The following is a 19,279-nucleotide window of genomic DNA, read 5'->3' as shown; positions in this document are numbered from 1 at the left end:
CAGTTTCTTGCCAGGTTTCTGCTTCTCTTAGGTATCATATTTCTTTTTTTGGGGGGGGCGGGGGGCCGGGGATTACCAGGAATTGAACTCTGGGGCATGCTACCACTGAGCCACATCTCCAGCCCTATTTTGTATTTTATTTAGAGACAGGGTCTCACTGAGTTGCTTAGCGCCTTGTCATTGCTGAGACTGGCTTTGAACTCACGATCCTCCTATCTCAGCTTCTGGTGCTGCTGGGATTACAGGTGTGTGCCACTGCACCCAGCAAACATCAGTATTTATTTAATGTCCTGGATTAGAAGGCCTCACTTGCATCCCTCTTTCTCTTTCTTATGCCATTCTACAATTCAGATATGTTTGTCATTCCTGTTAATAATGTTCTTGAAAAGCTATTTTTCTCATTTTATTCCTGGTTCCAGATGTATCCTGTCCCCTTGCCTTAAAGCTGAATTTCCCATATAGGTGTCAAATAACAGCTTGGTAACTTTCCCTACTCTCCAGAAACTCACATTTTTTGGTAAAAGATAGTACTTCAAAGTTTAAACTGTCTTCCTCCATACCTTCCTTCTCACACCCTTCCAAATGTTTTCAGGCTGTAGGGGTAAAAGGTAACTGGGAGCAGGGCTCATGTCCTTGGCTAGTGTTTTCTTTCTTTCTTTCTTTTTTTTTTTTCTTGAAAGGAAAATGCCAGTTTCTTTTAATTAGGTGACTTGAGCACATTTCCAGAATCAGGATGTTGCCTGGTTGGATTAATTAAACTCACTGTCGTCTTCCTCCAGTTGGCCTTCCAGCAGGGATGCCAAAGCCATTACAAACTCTTTGCTTGGCGGATACTACTCCACAGAAGTAGCACAAGAAACAGCATTGGGGATTTTAGGAATCTTCCCACTGTGTTTTTCTCTCTACCCCTTTTAAAGCAGCAGGGAACAAGTAATTCTTTCATTACTCTGTTTTCCCCAGGGAAATTCTAAAACTCCTGGGAAAATGAGCTTTGCCATCCAGAATCAGGTTCTTTTTTCAGATTATGATTTAGAGCAGGTGACTCATTGTCTGAGGGTGGGGTCAGCAGCTAGTGAGTCAGGGAAAGGTTTGTGGTGTGGTAAACTGTTAGTGACAAGTGTGACAGAAGGGCTAGCATGGTGTGTTCTGAGAACTCCTGGTCCTGAAAAGGGTCTTGGAAATCCCCAGAGATCCTGGCACCACACTTAAGAACTATTGACTTAACAGAACTTTCCCCACAGATGAACTGGGAGAAACGGTTCATCTCTGACCCTAGTACCTCACACATTGCTTGGCACATGATAGGCACTCAGTAAATGTTTGAATAGGTGAGTCAATGTACAAAGTTATTTTATTGGAAGCTACATAAGTGGTTACATGGTAAGAAAAGATTTTTTTTCCTTTTGGCATCTATTTTTATTGGTTGCCAAATAGAGAAAATTAGGAAGTTGTCCTTCTCTTAGCTAGTTGATAGTTTTGAGATAACAGCCTAAGCAAGCAAGCAGAAAAACAAAGAACCTCCTCCCAGTGTGTGAGCATCAAACATTATTGAGTTGCTGGAGCCGAGTTTAAGCGGGTGATTGGGAGTGTGCGTAGGTCTACGACAGAGTACAGGTGCAGTGTCTTTCCCTCCTGCAGGGAGTGGGTACTGAAGAGCAGCATCCTCATTGCCATGGCTGTTTACACATATCTCCGTCTCATCGTTGACCACCATGGGACTGCCCAGCTCCAGGCCCTGCGGCAGAAGGAGGTGGACTTCTGCATCTCGCTGCTTCGGGAACGGGTGAGGAAGTAGGATAAGATCAGTATGGGGAAATGAGACCCAGGATGGGATGCCCCTATAGGTTTCATGCACCAGGACTGGAGATGCCTTTTCAGATGTGGAAGTGGTTTAAAATCTAGCATTTTTCATTGTCCTTAGATAAGAGTAGAATCTAAGGAGGGAGAATCAGTGTGGAATAACCCTTGTTCCTAGAAATGCTAGCATCCTGGGGATTTTCCTGGTCACTGTCAAGGACACTGTTGTACAACAGACCCAAGCTGTTCTTTTGTATACCCACTTAAGCTGTTCTGTCATCCTACCACCTACCCAAGTAATTGCCATGGTCATGTGGGATTATGAATTGTCTGCTATCAGATCTCCCAAGAGAGAGATCCTAGAATTAAGTTAATATAATGGCTGTTGACTACATTTGGTAATTTATTAATTAATGTCAGATTTTAAAGTTCCTTAATTACGTTAGCCACATGTTGCTAATGGTATTGTTTGGAATGCATAAATGTAGATCATTTCCATTACCACAAGAGGTTCTGTTGTACAAGAATTTTGGGGTAGGGTGTCTGGGGCTCCACTTGCCTGTCCAATAGTTTTGGAATCTTAGTCTCTTTGAACTAAATCAGAACAGTTCTGGGTGGAGAAGGGAATAGATTAGTGTGAAAGTCAGCAGGGCTTCAGCACTTCCCAGTAACTTTTCTTCCTTGGTATCAGTCCCTAGCTTCCAGCTCTCTTCCATAAACAGCTAGGAACCAATCCCTTGGTTCTAGAAGAAATCACATAGTCCCTTCAACCTTCTTTCCTTCCCTCCCTGGAACATGCTGTTCTTTTGTCCTCTCTCCAGAAGGTAAACAGTCTGTGTTTTTATTCTCTTTCCTGTCCCCACTTCCTTCACCTCCTCACATCAAGTTCATGGAATGTTTGATGATTGGCCGGGACCTTGTAAGACTACTTCAGAATGTTGCTAGGATACCAGAATTTGAACTGCTTTGGAAAGATATTATCCATAACCCTCAGGCCTTGAGTCCTCAATTTACAGGTAAGTAAGCCCTTGGGCATCTTGTCCTTGAGAGATGGCAAGTTAGCCTATATGTCCTATATTCAGAGGGCAGAGGTTGGTGGGTAGGACTGCCTTTGGCAATCAGAGAAGGTTTGGGGCAGGGCAAGCTTTGCCAAGTACAGCTAGATATTGGAACCGCAGAAGTACTGAACAATTCATGTGATTCCTAGACAGTCCCTGCTTGGCAGACTCCAGCTATCATTACTCCTAAGAAAATAGTGAGAACTATGATCTTCTTCCTCTCCTGGAAGCTCCTTGGCTCAGGAGGTGAGCTGATGACCAGTCTTTGACTTCAATGAGTCTGGCAGGGAGTCAGAGGTCAACTCCATGAGACTGAGTCAGCAGAGGAGCTAGAATTAGTCCTGTAAGAGATGGCCCCTCCCTGGAAGCAGTCTGGCCTCTTAATTCCAAGGATCCAACTTGGCCTAAATCATCTTTAGGGGAGAGAGTCTCTGTGTTCTTTCCCCTGACATGGTCCTTTCAATGTCCCTTTCCCTTTCCCAGAGCAATAACTCTACAGCTTTGCTCCCTGGCCCACCTTTAAAGCACATTCATACATATGCACGCACACCTACAGAGCACTCTTCTAGAATCTGAGAAGTGGGGAAAGTGCTGGTGCTACCTGATAATGCACTATTCTTACATCAAACATGTCAGGTTACTTTGAGTGTCACCTCTATGTTAGGCATATGTATGTAATTTAAACCTTAGAACAGCTCTAGATTATGGGTATTTTATTTCCCTTACAGTTGAAGAAACTGAGGTTCAAAAAAAGAAACGGAGCTGGACATGGTAGCACACACCTATAATCCCAATGACTCAGAAGGCTGAAGTAGGAGTATTGAAAGTTCGAGGCCAGCCTGGGCAACCTAGCAAGACCCTGTCTCAAAAATAAAAGGGCTTGGGCTGGGGATATAGCTCAGTTGGTACAGTGCTTATCTCAGTTGGCCAGTGCATGCACAAGGCCCTGGGTTCAATCTCTAACACCACAAAAAATAAAAATGATAGATAGATAGATAGATAGATAGATAGATAGATAGGCTGGGGATGTGACTCAGTGGTAGAGCACCCTTAGGTTCTCTACCCCAGTATCACCCCCTAAAAAAAAGAGAGAAAATAAAAGAAACTGAGGTTCAAACAGGTTAATTTGCTCAAGTGTAAGTGACAGGCAGGATTTGGATCAGGTTATCCTGACTCCAGAGCTTATGGTTATGCTGCCACATCACATCCATGCAAGGATCAGGAGCAGGAAGACAAGCTAGAGTTTCCATATTTTTCTCTTAATTTTCCCACCTGTTGCCAACTGCAATAATGGGGGTAGGGGACTCTGTAAAACCAGCAGAGGAAGGGAATTAATGTAACAGGAATGTAGTTGGTTGGACAAAACGCACAGATGCTAGTTAGAATCCCCATCTGTGTTGATGCTTGGAATTGCCTCATGAACAAGACCACTGGCCATCAGTACCTGGCCCAGTTTTCCCATCTGTCTGCCATTCCGTAGTTCTCAGGTTTCTCTCTTTTTTCTTCCCTAAAACACTTGGCTCAGGTATCCTACAGCTTCTTCAGTCAAGAACATCCCGAAAATTCCTAGCATGTCGTCTAACCCCAGATATGGAAACTAAGCTCCTCTTCATGACATCCCGGGTGAGCTCACCTATTGCAACAGGAAGAGGAATTGCAGGTGCTAGTTGGGCTTCTTGCTTCTGTCTGCAGATCTGTTACTCTGAGTACTGATCCACAGAGTGGTAGCTAAGTGGTAGCCCTTATCCACATGGCTACTGGCTTCTTTCCTTTGTTAATTCTGTGCCTATACACTGTGCTCAGTGCTAAGAATTGGAGATAAGGGTTGAATAAGAGAGATGCAGTTCTAGCTCTGTGAAGCTTTCAGTCTATCTAAAGTAGCCATTATGCAGAGAATTATATGCAAGTGTGAACTGTGCTGTTAAAGTTTAGAGTGAGAATGTTTATTCTGTCCATGGTTCTTCCAGGGAAACTGTGAGCTTTCAAGGTAGCTATGACCTTTTAGTGTCCAAATATGGCTGAACGGTGGTAAAACTGCTTGAGGAACATGTTATAGATGGAATCTGATCAAATAAAGAACCACTGCCCTAGCCAACTTTTGGATCCCCAAGTTATCTAGGAGAACTGTCCAGACCTTTGGTGTCCTTTGTAATAGCCACTAGCCATATTTTGCAATTTAAATATAAGTTAGTTAAAATTTAGTATCTTGTTTGCAGAAGCTACATCTGAACTGCTCATGGCTACCATCATTGCAGGAAGTTTTGTTGTGAAGTGTGGTCTGAGTGTAACTTTTTGTTTACCTTTCTGCCATTTGGATTTCTTCTGACAGGGGAATAGAGGAGGAAAACAGATCCTCCTTTTTTGCTATTTATAACCATTTGGGTCTATTTAGAAGTTTTAGAGGGCTGGGGATGTGGCTCAAGCGGTAGCGCGCTCGCCTGGCATGCGTGCGGCCTGGGTTTGATCCTCAGCACCACATACAAACAAAGATGTTGTGTCCACCGATAACTAAAAAAAAAAAAAAAAACACTATCGTGATTCCCTGAAGAAAAAAAAAAGAAGTTTTAGAGTCTGTGCCTTGGATAATGGTCCTGTTAGGTTGCTGGATGGCAGGAAGCACTCAGTGCTGAATGGTGAACAGGTTTAGTTCTTGCTTTCAAGGAACATTCCTTGTTGTCCAGTAGGCTCCAGAAAATAAGAAAAGATTATACTTAGGACCAAATCTTCAGTGACCAGTGTTGGAGCAAGGAGCCAAAAATAGACCACAATTGTTGGGGGTAAATGTGGCATCAGGTCAGGGCTGAGAATGAATGCACCCATGACATGCAAGGCAGCCTAGAAAGACTTAGAGTACTTTTTAAAATCATGAAATAACCCCAAAAGGAAAAGACACTCAAGAGACAGTGTGAGCTAATGAGTAAGTTGTAGGAAGAAATGAAGGTCTAGGTCAAACATGGAGTTTAACAGTTCTCATAGATTCCACCCTGCTTTCCAAGTTTCTTTTTCTAACTTTTCCCTCCTCAGGTGCGGTTTGGTCAACAAAAGAGATACCAAGACTGGTTCCAGCGCCAGTATTTGTCAACCCCAGACAGTCAGTCTCTACGCTGTGACCTCATTCGCTACATCTGTGGGGTAGTCCACCCTTCTAATGAAGTGCTGAGTTCTGACATCTTGCCTCGATGGGCCATCATTGGTTGGCTCCTGACAACATGCACGGTAGGGGGCTGGGCCACAGGGTAGAGGATGTTGGACAGTGAAGGATGCCTTCTGTATTTCCATGCTTCTTGCTGGACTCTCCAGGGCCATTTGATCCATAAGGACCCTTCTTTCACTGTTGTCTTTCAAATGTTTCAGGCTCTTATTCCATTACCTTTGTGTCTCAAGAAATTTTGTTAGACTCATTATTTCTCATCTGGGTTGGGGATTCAATAGGTCCATCTATCTCTTTATTACTAACCCCCAAAATCCTGGATTTCTGAAGCATTCTTGCCTTTTTCCTTTGAGCTTCTGGATACCACAAAGTTAGGGCTTGCATTCTTTATACCCTCACCTCCGTGCTTCTGGCATCAGCTTCGGATAAAGGAGCCATTTCCTTCCCAGCATTTTCCTTCCTGTGTTGAGATGGAAAACCATCCATTCTCTGACATCTTCTGACAGGGTTTCCCCTTTCTTCTCTGATTAGATTCTTAGAATGTACTGATTCAAATATGACAAAAGACTATTCCTAGAGGGCCTTTTCTTCAGAAATGTGGGTGGGGGAGCCCACCAAGGGCAGCCCAGGGGCCATCTGAGTATTGCCTTGACTCAGAAGTAATGAGTGAACTCCTAAGTCCAAGTGTTGTCCCTTAGGGGAGGAGAGGTATATCCTCCTGGGTGTGTGAGGATCCCAGCCAGTCCCATCCCCTTGGTTGGTAAGACCACAGGGTTCTCGTGCTCACATGTAACACAGACGCAGATCGTGGGGCTCCACCACGTTTCACTGGGACCTGAATTTCACAGGTGCAGCAACAAAGTAAGCCCTGGAATCTGCCCTGGGCTTCAGAAGGGAAGGGAGACGGTTGATGAAATTAGCCCTTTATTTTTGTCCTTCTCTTTTCCAGTCCAATGTTGCTGCCTCTAATGCCAAGCTGGCTTTGTTTTACGACTGGCTGTTCTTTAGTCCAGACAAGGATAGCATTATGAACATAGGTATGTGCCCCAGACCAGGCAGCACCACCTTCCCCTTCCTCAGGCCCCACTGCCTCGTCCTGGTGACAGCAGTCATAAATCTGAGGGCAGCACGGAGTGGGAGCAGTTTATCTGGGAGCAGTTCCGTTGTTCCTCATCAGTTCTTCCTTGACAGAAAATTGCTTTGGTGAGGCTAAGCAATCACCACCCTCTCCCTTCTCCCCATAGCCTCATCCCTGGGCTCTGGGTGGGAAGGGCCTGGGCAGAGGAAAAGATGTGCCATGTCCTGCTTTTCCTTTCCTCCTACCTCCATTCTTCAAGCTGTATGCTGAAGACAAGAAGGAAGAATGAGGGCTAAGAACAGTTGGGGGACTGGTTGCTCTCAGAGCTGCCCGATAGGAATGAGCACTCCCCAGAGCCTTTTAGTATATGTTGACATCCCATTTTGTGGATGTGGAAACAGAAAGTCTGATGTGGGGGGGGGGGGGAAATCCTTTAATTCCACATTCTCTAGAGCCAGCCATCCTGGTAATGCATCATTCTATGAAGCCCCATCCAGCCATCACTGCCACACTCCTGGACTTCATGTGCCGTGTAAGTGCCAGAGCCCCCTCTCCTCCCAGTTCCTGGATGCAGAGTTACATCTGTATCCATAGTCTTTCACTGATGGAGTCTTTCCTGGCCCCCTTGTCCGGAGCAGAAGTGGTCAACTCAGTGAATGCTTCCCTTCATATTACCACTGCTCCAGTTGGATCATCCCTTGTTTCCATGATTTTCTCAATTGTAGGATGACAACTCAAGGTAGAATCTAGTCTCCTTGAGAAGCAGCTGGGTCCAGTAAGTGTCCCAACTGCCTAGCCTGAAATAGTCAGATATGCTCCATTCCTCTGCAGACATACTACCCCAGTGTTCCCTGACCACAACCAAAGCAGTTTCTTAGATCTAGTTCAGCAGAACACTCTATTCAGAGTCCTGTGCCATTCTTCCCTCCTCTTCTTTCCTTCCAGATCATTCCCAACTTCTATCCACCTTTGGAAGGCCATGTGCGGCAGGGTGTCTTTTCTTCCCTCAACCACATTGTGGAGAAACGGGTCTTGGCGTAAGGAGTTTATATGTAGGGAGGTGGAGGTATGGGGTTCTCCCATTTTTCCTTAGGTCCAGCCCCCTCTGGGTCAGGCACATCCAGATATTGTCATAACACTGCTGACCCTTTCCCCTGGCAGGTATAACAAGTACTGGATTCCTCTCCCCCACCCCCAAACTACGGGGCATATGTCCTGTTGAGTCTCAAAGGAATTTCTCTCCTGCCATTATATTACAAAGGGCTTCAAATGCCTTCCTTTCCCGTTACCCCTTGGAAGGATCTGAGGATGTCCCAGTCTTACTGATTGGACCTAGGTCTCACTCTTTATCTCCATGTTGAGTTAGAAATGAGGAACTCTGATGTTGACCTTCATTTATGTTTCCCATTAGACACTTGGCTCCCCTGTTTGACAACCCTAAATTGGATAAAGAGCTGCGGGCCATGCTGAGAGAGAAATTTCCTGAATTCTGCAGCTCACCCTCCCCACCTGTGGAAGGTATGGTGGTAGTCCTGCTGTCATCTGTGTTAGAAGAAGGATGAAGCCATCCAAGGTGTAGACTAGAGCCCTGTTTGTGATGTTGTCCCTGGGGAGTTCTCCTCTTAACACTGTCTCAGTGTTCTCTTTTTATTATTGCTGTGTTGTCTCCCTTGGTTCTCTCTCGCTCCATCAAATCTTACTTGATTTTTCCCTCATCTGTCTTGATCTCTTAACCCTTTTTTTCTCTCCAGTAAGTAGAGGCCCTCATGGAATGTTTGTTGTCTCACTGTACCCATCCCTTCTCTCTTCCCATCCCTCCACCCTTGCCCCTGATGAGAGGTTGCACAGTAGGTCCCAGTCTGCCATTTCCCTGCCAGCCATCCCCCACATACTTTTTGTCTTGGGATCAGGGCTTAAGCCAAGCACTACTTCCAAATTTGGTTTTAAATTAAAGAGCACAAGAGATTGTCTCCACTCATCCTGAGCTAAGGATAGAAAATTCATGTCCTGTGTTGTTCCTTTTCCTGGCAGCATCTCCCTACAGGTCATAGAAGGTTGTAAGGACAAGAGATTTGTCCTTGCAGGTTCAGTGTTCCATTTAGCACATAAACTCTGTATTCTCCCACTTACACTCCAGCCTCCCCTTCCCAGAAGCTTGGGACATACTGGAGGCCATCAGATACCTTTCTCTCTTTACTCCCAAGTCAAAATTGAAGAGCCAGTTTCCATGGAGATGGATAACCATCTGTCAGATAAGGATGAGAGTTGCTACGACAATGCTGAGGCAGCCTTCAGTGATGACGAGGAGGATCTCAACAGCAAAGGTGAGGATGGCATAGGAGGTGGCTCAGGATTGTGACAGCCCTGGGAGGGTCATTTCCCAGGAGCAGCCTGTCTGCAGTCTTTCTGTCCTATCATCTCTGCCCGCCTGAGTCCGTCTTGGTAACAGCATCACTGAATGAGACTCAGGGTGTAAGCCCTGCATTTAACTTACGAGGTAAAATAAGTGGTTCCTGCCCACTTGTGGGTAAGAGCTAGGACATGTATACAATCATGTATTTGCACAGCATTGAGTAAACAGTCCCCAAGGACTGTGGGGAAGGAACAGATGATTTAAGGGGACTCTGTGTTGCTGGCATTTGAGCAAATTGACTTCTAAATCTCTCCCTTCAGGAAAGAAGAGAGAGTTTCGTTTCCACCCTATCAAGGAGACAGTTGTGGAGGAGCCAGTTGATATCACCCCTTACCTCGACCAGTTGGATGAGTCCCTAAGGGACAAAGTACTCCAGCTACAGAAGGGGAGGTAGGTACAGACCCTTCTCCTCACCTTGTGGGGGGATGTCCAGTCCATGCTTTCTCCCTTGTGCCTAGTATGTGTGGCAGAATGATGTGGCTTGGAGAGCAATGTGATGGGGTATATGGGAAGGTAGCTGAAGCTTCATGAGTGATGTCTTCCGCAGCTTATGTTGGGGAGTACGAGTACAGGCAGGGAGTGGATTGGCCTGTACTCTAACACCTTGGTTCCTACTCCCTAGGTTCTGAGGATAATAGCCTCAGAGAACACATGTAGGATGGATGGGGATTTCCCTATTCTTTGGGCCTCTGCCCAGAAAACAGCAAATTCTGCCCTAATTCTGCCTCCCTCACCCAAGCTGGGATTTTACATAGAGCTCCTTTGTTTTGTCTCTGTTCGTTTGAGTGCTCGTGTATAGTGTTCTCTGTGTCCTGCCTTCTGCTATCATTTATGTCCTTGGGATTTCCTCTCACTTCTGTACTGCAGTGATACAGAGGCCCAGTGTGAGGTCATGCAGGAAATTGTGGACCAGGTCCTGGAGGTGAGGAGGAACCTACGCCCTTAGGGAGGAAGGAGCCCAGCTGTCCAAGTTAGAGCTCCCCATGCAGGTGTCTCCCTGGGAATGTGACTCCCTCCTTCCTCTCCCCTAGAAGAGTCCCTCTCAGGGGGGCTGGAGAATTGCTGATCCTGTAGGTGGAAGCAGATAAGCTCAGAGGCTCTGGGGCAGTGGGGACAGTGGGCACAGTGAGGTTTGGACCTGGGTCATGATATCCTTTCCTTCCCTTATCTACCACCCAGGAAGACTTCGACTCAGAACAGCTGTCTGTCCTTGCTTCCTGTCTACAAGAGCTCTTCAAGGCCCACTTCCGAGGAGAGGTGCTGCCTGAGGAGGTCACAGAGGAGTAAGGCTCATCTTCCCTGATGCCCTTGGCCTCAGGAGCCAGAAATATGTTCTTACAACCCAAGCCCAAGAGGCACCATGCTGTAGACTTGAGAAGAAGAATCTGTTCACTTGGTTTTCTGATTCCTGATGTGTACTGATTGAAAATGAGGGTTTATTTTGCCTGCTGGACCCTGTGTGTACTGGAGTTGTAGACTAGTATCCCTGCCCTGTCCTTCCAGCCCTGCTGCTGGGCCAGTAGCCCCAACCTTTATTTCTTCAAGTAGAATTGGATCCTAGATTCCCCCTGAAGAGAGGAATCTCCCTTTCTGTGATAATGATAGCCTCAGACTGTGATTTCCAGGTTGGGAACTTGTTTTCTCTGCTATCAAGCTTCTGGAGCCACAGGAAGTTTGCCTTTTGGGTAGGATAGGAGCAGGCTGGTGTCTGGCCTCTGTGTGGTCCCCCTGTGATCTGCCTGCAGCTGCCCCTCCTCTTCTGTGGATTCTCATGTGTGACCCTTCTTTCGTAGGTCCCTGGAGGAATCTGTAGGGAAGCCTCTCTACCTGATATTTAGGTAAGCACCCAGTGGTAAGAGGAACTGCTCTCCCCTCCATTCTCCCTACAGCACACATTTGTCCCTGTCCTGGGTCACATGGCTCTGTTTCCAGAGAGGAGGAGGTTTGTAGTGGGCAGAGTCTCCCTGGGTAATGCCTCTCCTTTTCCCCCACCTCCAGGAACCTGTGCCAGATGCAGGAAGACAACAGCAGCTTCTCTCTGCTCCTGGACCTTCTGTCTGAGCTCTATCAGAAGCAGCCCAAGATTGGCTACCACCTGCTCTACTACCTGAGGGCCAGGTGGGTGTCGGGAAGCTACTGGAGAGCCAGCCTTTCTCCCCTGCACATCGATTCCCTTGGCTCTCTTCACCAGCACCTTCCATGCGTTTTGGTGCTAGGGATAAATCCAGGGCCTTGTGCATGCTAAGTGTTTGTTTTTTTAAATAACAGCTTTATTGAGGTATAAATTTTTGTACCATAAATTTACTTTTTTTTTTTTAATTTTTTTTTTTTTAGTTGTAGTTGACACAATACCTTTATTTTATTTATTTATTTTTATGTGGGGCTGAGGGTCGAACCCAGGGCCTCGCACATGCTAGGCAAGTGCTCTACCGCTGAGCCACAACCCCAGCCCCCAAAATTCACTCTTTTGAAGTGTACCATTCAGTGTTTTTTAGGGTACTCACAAAGTTATACAAATATCACTGCTGTGTAACTTAAAACACTTCATCACTCTTAAGGAAACCTCCTTATTCTCTCTCTCTCTTTTAAGATGGGTTCTTTGTTGCCTAGGTTAAGCTCATACTCTTGGATTCAAGAGATGCTCCTGCCTCAGCCTCCTAGGGAACTAGGACTATACACATATACTGCCATACTTAGTCTTTCTCGATTTTAACCCTGTTGTTTGTCTTTTTATTGCTGCCCTTTTTTCTCTTTCTTGTTTTTGGTACTGGGGATTGAACAGGCTCCACACATGCCAGGTAGGCAGTCTACCACTGAGCTACATCCACAGCCCTTTTTACTTTGAGGCTGGGTCTCTTTAAATTGTCCATCCTGAGCCAAACTTGGTGATCCTTCTGCCTCATCCTCCTGAGTAGCTGGGATTATAGGCACATAATATTCTAATAGTATGGATACAGGTTGTCTTATTTTTTTGGTGCTGGGGATTGAACCGAGGACCTCACGTGTGCTGAGCTCATGTTCTAGCACTAAGTTTCACCTGCCACCTTCCAAGCCTGTCTTTTCACTTTATATAATTTTTATATTTATTCATATATATATTTACTTATTTATTTATTTTAGTTGTAGACGGTCATAATACCTTCATTTTATTTATTTATTTTTATGTGGTGTTGAGGATCAAACCCAGTGCCTCACATGTGCTAATAAATAAGCAAGCGCTGTACCACTGAGTTACAACCTTAGCCCCTCTTTTCACTTCTTTGGTGATAACCCTTTTAAAACACCAAAGTGGCAGGGTGCAGTGGCACACTCCTGTAATCCCAGAAGCTCAGGAGGCTAAGGCAGGAGGATTTCAAGTTCAAAGCCAGCCTCAGCAACTTAGTGAGGCCCTAAATAACTTAGTGAGACTGTGTGTCAACATTAAAAGAACAGAGTGGGGAGAGCTAGAGATGTGGCTCAGTGGTTAAGCACCCCTGGGTTTAATCCCCAGTACCAAAAACAAACAAAAAACACGAAAGTATTAAATTTTTGTGAAGTCAAATCTGTTTTTCCTTTTGTCACTTGTTTTTGGTATTATGAAGACTTGCTCCTGTTTTCTTCTAAGTGTTGTGTGGTTTTTGTTCTTATAGTTAAGCCTATTAGCCATTTGAGTGAAGTTTTGTGTATGGTATGAGTTGGTACTGTCCTCATGGATAGAACCCAGAAGGAAGAGAGCTGTCTCTAACCTGACCCTAGTCCTCCCTCTCCTGTCACTCTGGCAGTGAGTAGCTTCATTGATCTCAGAGCCCTGTGTGGGTACTGGGAAGAGATGGGGAAGCAAGAGTGTCTCCTGATTCTTAGGTTGTCAAGCCCTTGGGAAAGGCAGGAAGGAATAAATAAATAAAAGGGGACAAATGAGCACAGGGCATGTAGGAGAGACGAAGGCATTCCAGGGTAGGAGCAGACTGCTTCAGAACATCTCAAATTCTGGTGCTGTGGTCCGGCTACTGACTTGGGCCCAATTGGTTTTGCAGCAAAGCTGCCGCTGGGAAGATGAACTTGTATGAGTCATTTGCCCAGGCCACCCAGCTGGGTGACCTGCACACCTGCCTAATGATGGACATGAAGGCCTGCCAGGAGGACGATGTGCGGCTGCTATGCCATCTCACACCCTCCATCTACACAGAGGTCAGTGTGTCCATCCTTATCCATGGTCGTGGGTAGTACAGGGGGCTCACAAGTGACCACCTACCTTGGTGTACACTCTGAACACCACATACAACCCCTTCTGACCTCAGTGGCCACTGCTTCTCACAGTTTAATTCTCTTCATTCCAGTGCTTTCTGTTAAAAGTTGAATAGTTTTTGAGGCTCCGAGAATTCTTGTCCTTTGGTTTTAACTGTGGTTTAAGTTGGGGTGTGGACCCATATACTTGGCTTCCCGGTTTCAGCCCCATCATCTGGGCCTAGAACAGGTCCCCCAGTCAGATGCATATTGGTATGTCCCAAGCTCTCACCCTGTGATGGCTCACTCTTGGATGCTCTCTAATGGTTCCTGAAGACCAGAGCTCCTGAAGCAGAGATTCACTTTCATTTCCCCCAGTTCATTCACGTCTTCTCTCAGAATTGGGATGGAGGAGGAGGTATCAACTCTTGTTCCTCTTGGTAGAAGTTCCTAGGAAGAGGGAAATGAGGACTCCGGGTGTGATCTAACCAGAGGAACTAGGATCTCAGCCATGCACTAGGGGCAGGGGGTGGGGTATCACACCCCCTTTTTGTCCTTCCCTCCTAGACTGGACTCTCCCTCCCCCACCCACCCCTCACAAGCCCCTAGATACACTCACTCTGTACCTTCTCTTTGTCTTGAGATGCTGATGAATTGGATTTCTTTGCTGCCAGGAGTATAAATATTTTTCTGTTGCCACTCCCACCTAGAGCCAGCTGGCATGTCCGGTTAGCTCTGGTTTTTCCCACTTCTCTCCTTGTACACACCCCTTGTGGTGTGCACACACAGATAACAAACGTGGCATTTGAAGGGTTGTGTTCCCAGCTTCATAGCTGTTGGATCTTGTAGGGATTTATGTTAGGATTCATGTCTGGCCAGCTTAGCCAGACCTTGAGCCTGTGGTAAGGAAGGTCTATGAGTTGTAAAGGGAAAGCCAAGGGGCCCACCCTGGACGACTCCTCTAGTTTCCCTCTTCTTCTTCTATCTAGTTTCCAGATGAAACCTTGAGGAGTGGGGAGCTGCTGAACATGATCGTGGCTGTTATTGACTCTGCACAGGTGAACATGGAACTTTGGCATCTGCAGAATGGCCTAGAAGGCAGGACTGAGGAAATCAGGGCCTCTGCTTTCTGTTCAGGCATACAGGCAGGAGCCCATGCTCCACAGCACACTGCCTCCTGGCTGCAGTTGGACGTACTTTAGGCCATGGAGGATGGGGAGGAAAAGTGCAGATCAAAGGCCAGTTCTGCTGGGGTTGCTGTTTGTTTGTTTGGGGCGGGTGGGTACCAGGGATTTAACTCAGGGGCACTGACCACTGAGCCACATCCCCAGCCCTCTTCTGCATTTTATTTAGAGACAGGGTCTTGCTAAGTTGCTTAGCACCTCTTTTTTGCTGAGGTTGGCTTTGAATTCTTGATCCTCCTATCTCAGCCTCCCGCCCGAGCCACTGGGATTACAGGCATGTGTCGCTGTGTCCAGCTCATTTATTTATTTTTATTTATTTATTTTGCAGTACTTGTGATTGAATTTAGAGGTGCTCTACTGCTGAGTGACAACCTTTTTTTTTTTTTTTAATTTTGAGACAGAATCTTACTAAATTGCCATAGGCCTCAAATTTTTGATCCTCCTGCTTCACTCTCCTAAATTGCTGGGATTACGGGCATGCACCATCACACTTGGTGAGGGGTTTTTTTGTTTTTGTTTTTTTCTCAACTGGCCTTCCCCTTGGCTCAGAATGAAAATCATCACATCATTTCTACTTGACTTTTCCACCATGCGTAGGGCCCCAAGAGATGCTGGGATTCATCTCATGCCTGGACTAAGGATCCTTTTTTCTCCTGTTTGCTCATTGGAAATTAGCACTCAACAGTTCACCTTTCTTTGCCTTTACCTGCCCACGTGTAGGTCTAGAACCTGGCCCCCCAGGTCCTTCACCCACAAGGCTAAACTAAGTAAGACCAGAAGGAAAAGTTGTCCTTTCACTCTGCCATCAGGGTGTGAATAGTTTTCCACAAGTGTTCTTGCCCCAGAATAGGCCCAGGGTTACTACTCAGTTGGTTGCTGTTTGACCAGCCCCTTCATCCTTCAGAGACTGTAGCTTTCATGGCATTATGCCTCTCCCTTCACAGTGGCCTCTGGCCTCTTTTAGAGCTGATGACTCTGCCTTTTCCCTCTTCTTCCATAGCTCCAGGAGCTGGTCTGCCATGTGATGATGGGGAACCTGGTCATGTTTCGAAAAGATTCAGTCCTCAACATACTCAGTAAGTGACCAGACCTTTTAGATGCCCAGGAGAGGAGAGAGTGTCGGCCTATGTGTTTTCCAGTGACAAGAACACTGGTTCTGGGGCTGGGAGTGGAGGGGTAGCACGCCACCCCAGCCTACCTGCTATGTGGTCTTGGATTGGTCTCTTTCATAAGATGGAAAGGTTTACCTCTGTCCCTCTAACTTCAGGGTGGGTGGGAATACAGAAGCCCTGTGAAGACTGAAATCAGGTGTCATGTGGAAAGGGCAAGGGCCTAGATTTAAGGTCACTGTCCCTCCCCTTACGCCATCCCTGCCCTATCTTGTCCCTATTTGGAGTGCTGATAGCCAGTTAGCTGAGCGTGTGTGTGTAAGAGAGAGATAGATGGAGGTTTCTTGTCTCTTCCAGTCCAGAGCCTAGACTGGGAAACCTTTGAGCAGTATTGTGCCTGGCAGCTCTTCCTGGCCCACAACATCCCCCTGGAGACCATAATCCCCATCCTGCAGCACCTCAAATACAAGGGTGAGTAGGGTTGAAGATGGGAGAAGACCTCCAGTGCAGCTGGGGCAGGGCTGAGGCCGCCAGCTTCTAGGGTGAACCAGAGCCCTGCTCCTTCCCACCATGGTGCAGAGAGCAGGCTCACTGTTGGTCATTGGGCCCTGGAGATGAGCTTTGCAGGTGCATCCTGAGCCTGGCCCCTGGGCTGTGGCTCAGATGCCTCTGGCATTAGGATCAGGGTAGGGGATTCTTCCTGGCTTTTCGTCAAGGACTGTCCTTGGTCTTCCAGTGGCTGTTGGTGGGGGTGTGGGAGAGGTGCCCAGATCCATTCGTGGAATAACACATTCCTCTGAGCAGCCTGTACCCTTCCCCCATAGAACACCCAGAGGCCCTGTCCTGCCTGCTGCTGCAGCTCCGAAGAGAAAAGTGAGTTCTACCCTTAGAGACTCTTAGCCCTTAGTCCCAATGTCCTAAGAGATACTGTGGCATAAAGGGCTCTGTCCTGCTCCTTTTGCCATGTTTGTTTCCTATTATTGACATCTGCTTATTCTGCCCTCCCCTCAGTGTGACTTACAAATAAGCAGTCCCCTGGGATCTGGGCTTCCTCTGACTTTACCCCCCCTGCCCACCAGAAACTGTCCTCAGAGGTGGGGACCGGACATCCCTGTTTCCTGCTACCACAGCAGTTCTAATCCTGGTGGCTCATGCTCCCCTCCCTCATGCTCCTGCAGGCCACCACAGGCTAATCCAGGAGGAGGAAGGGTCAGAGTAGAGGGCTCACACCCATGCTCTCCCTTAACCTACACAGTGCAGAGCCAGCTGGGCCCATTGTGCCCCTGCCAGGGGTGGGGCATGGTGGGCAAGAAAGCAGAAGTCTCCTCTTCCATCACAGGCAACTTAGCACCATCCCCAGGCTAATGGGGCCACAGCTGTGTGTCTTTTCCTTCCTACCTTCTTGTCTTCCTTCCACCTTTTCTCCTGAGACACTAGAAATGGTACAGAATTTCCTGGGGAAGTGGGAAGTTTGGAGGCCTCTCTCCTGCCCCTCCCTCAACCTGGATACCAGGCTTACCCCCAGCTCCAGCAGGTCAGGGGACCACAGACTTGTCCTTTGTCTCTTAGTCTCCCTCCTGACTCCTCTGGGGTAGCTAGGAGTTTGTTGGGCCTCCTTCCTGACACATACTTGCACACTTTCCACCATCAAACAGAATAATCTCACTTCTCCTCTGGCTTCTGCAGAGAGTGCAGCCATGTGTTCCTTGGCCCAAAGAGAAGTGGGGGAGGGATGTGAGTGTAGGAAGCGACAGCCAGGCTTGGGTTGGGTAGGGAGGCTCAGATTCGGGAAATCAGTAGTAAATAAGCGGCTCCTAAGGCCAGTGTGTGGGCACAGCATCCAGCACCCTGCTCCCCCCAGGCCCAGTGAGGAGATGGTAAAGATGGTCCTGAGCCGGCCCTGTCATCCCGACGACCAGTTCACCACCAGCATCCTGCGGCACTGGTGCATGAAGCACGATGAGCTGCTGGCAGAGCACATCAAGTCCCTGCTCATCAAGAACAATAGCCTCCCTCGCAAGAGGCAGAGGTGGGATGTGGTCCTTGTTTCCTGCCCACTGTCAACGGGGCATCACCAGGGCAGTCTACAGTGACTGCCGCCTACGGTTGGTGGGTGACATCTAGTGGTCTGAAGCCATGCGGCCTATAGGACCAGTGTGGCTCCTACTCCCCTCTCATCGTGCCCTGCAGCTGTACACCTTTCTTAGCACACCCAGTCTTCCTATCTCCCCTGGGGAATGGACTGCCTCTGTCCTGAGGAGGGATCTCGGTGAGGTGGAGGTGTCACACGACTGGAGCCCTCCCTTTAGGCTCAGACCAGCTCTTGTCACCTCCCTGTGCAGTCTCAGAAGCTCAAGCAGCAAGCTGGCCCAGCTGACTCTAGAGCAGATCCTGGAGCACTTGGACAACCTGCGGCTCAACCTGACCAACACCAAGCAGAACTGTATGCTTCTTACCCTCTTGGGGTCTAGTGCGTGGAGTGCTGCCCAGCTCAGACGCCCCTAAAGCCAGGCGGGTGGCAGGGGCAGAACCAGAACCCAAACTCTTGGGAGGAAACAAGCTTTGGTGTGGTTTAATAAGCTCCCAGACATCTAATCATTTTTCTTCCCTGCTCTCCTTTCCTTCTCCCTCCAGTTTTTAGCCAGACCCCAATCCTCCAGGCACTGCAGCATGTCCAAGCAAGTTGTGATGAAGCCCACAAGATGAAGTGAGGCTCCTTCCACTTCTGGTCTTGGGAAGTAGCGAGCAGAAGGCCTAGGGGAGAGGAGGCCCACTGGGGACACAAGCTTAATAGCCATCAAGACCCTGAGGTTGGGCTGGGAATATAGCTCAGTTGTAGAGTGCTTCTCTTGCATCACAAGGCTCTGGGTTCAATCCCCAGCACCGCCAAAAAACACCAACAAAAAAACCCCAAGGTTGATAAGAGAAATAGACCTAAGCCTGTGGGCAGAAAACAGCATGGGAGGTGGCCATGGGGTCAGGATGTTCCACTCTGAGAGTTTATTCTCCTTCCCCTTAGGTTCAGTGACCTCTTCTCCCTGGCAGAGGAATATGAGGACTCGTCTACTAAGCCACCCAAGAGCCGGCGAAAGGCAGCTCTGTCTAGCCCTCGAAGTCGGAAGAATGCCACTCAGCCGCCCAATGCTGAGGAAGAGTCGGGCTCCAGCAGTGCCTCGGTGAGACCCCGTCCAGCACCATGGGGAGAGGCGCAATGGGGCGGATGGAATGGGGGCCAGCAGGCAGCTGCCCAGCTAGTGATTTCCCTTCTCCCCATCCCCGTCTCTTC

The 19,279-nt window shown here is 47.7% G+C and overlaps 1 protein-coding gene across 1 annotated transcript in view; it reads left to right on the top strand.

Annotated features, from left to right (window-relative positions):
* Window positions 1-19,279, top strand: part of Ints3 (integrator complex subunit 3) — a 41,827-nt gene that overhangs the window by 20,911 nt on the left and 1,637 nt on the right. The window contains exons 7-29 of the mRNA XM_046421612.2: window positions 1,639-1,783; window positions 2,684-2,813; window positions 4,381-4,478; window positions 5,880-6,071; window positions 6,956-7,043; window positions 7,537-7,616; window positions 8,030-8,121; window positions 8,496-8,602; window positions 9,289-9,408; window positions 9,758-9,887; window positions 10,365-10,419; window positions 10,677-10,780; window positions 11,291-11,335; window positions 11,496-11,615; window positions 13,511-13,664; window positions 14,690-14,758; window positions 15,885-15,960; window positions 16,351-16,464; window positions 16,818-16,866; window positions 17,855-18,022; window positions 18,336-18,436; window positions 18,628-18,700; window positions 19,013-19,169. Of these exons, the coding sequence (XP_046277568.1) occupies window positions 1,639-1,783; window positions 2,684-2,813; window positions 4,381-4,478; window positions 5,880-6,071; window positions 6,956-7,043; window positions 7,537-7,616; window positions 8,030-8,121; window positions 8,496-8,602; window positions 9,289-9,408; window positions 9,758-9,887; window positions 10,365-10,419; window positions 10,677-10,780; window positions 11,291-11,335; window positions 11,496-11,615; window positions 13,511-13,664; window positions 14,690-14,758; window positions 15,885-15,960; window positions 16,351-16,464; window positions 16,818-16,866; window positions 17,855-18,022; window positions 18,336-18,436; window positions 18,628-18,700; window positions 19,013-19,169 (2,467 nt within the window). The remainder of the gene's footprint in view (window positions 1-1,638; window positions 1,784-2,683; window positions 2,814-4,380; window positions 4,479-5,879; window positions 6,072-6,955; window positions 7,044-7,536; window positions 7,617-8,029; window positions 8,122-8,495; window positions 8,603-9,288; window positions 9,409-9,757; window positions 9,888-10,364; window positions 10,420-10,676; window positions 10,781-11,290; window positions 11,336-11,495; window positions 11,616-13,510; window positions 13,665-14,689; window positions 14,759-15,884; window positions 15,961-16,350; window positions 16,465-16,817; window positions 16,867-17,854; window positions 18,023-18,335; window positions 18,437-18,627; window positions 18,701-19,012; window positions 19,170-19,279) is intronic.

Source organism: Marmota monax, unplaced genomic scaffold, assembly GCF_021218885.2.
Source record: "Marmota monax isolate L192 unplaced genomic scaffold, Marmota_monax_Labrador192_F-V1.1 WCK01_AAM20220418_F8-fsc00108, whole genome shotgun sequence".
Lineage (NCBI taxonomy): Eukaryota > Metazoa > Chordata > Mammalia > Rodentia > Sciuridae > Marmota > Marmota monax.
This window is presented reverse-complemented; position numbering and strand designations above follow the sequence as displayed.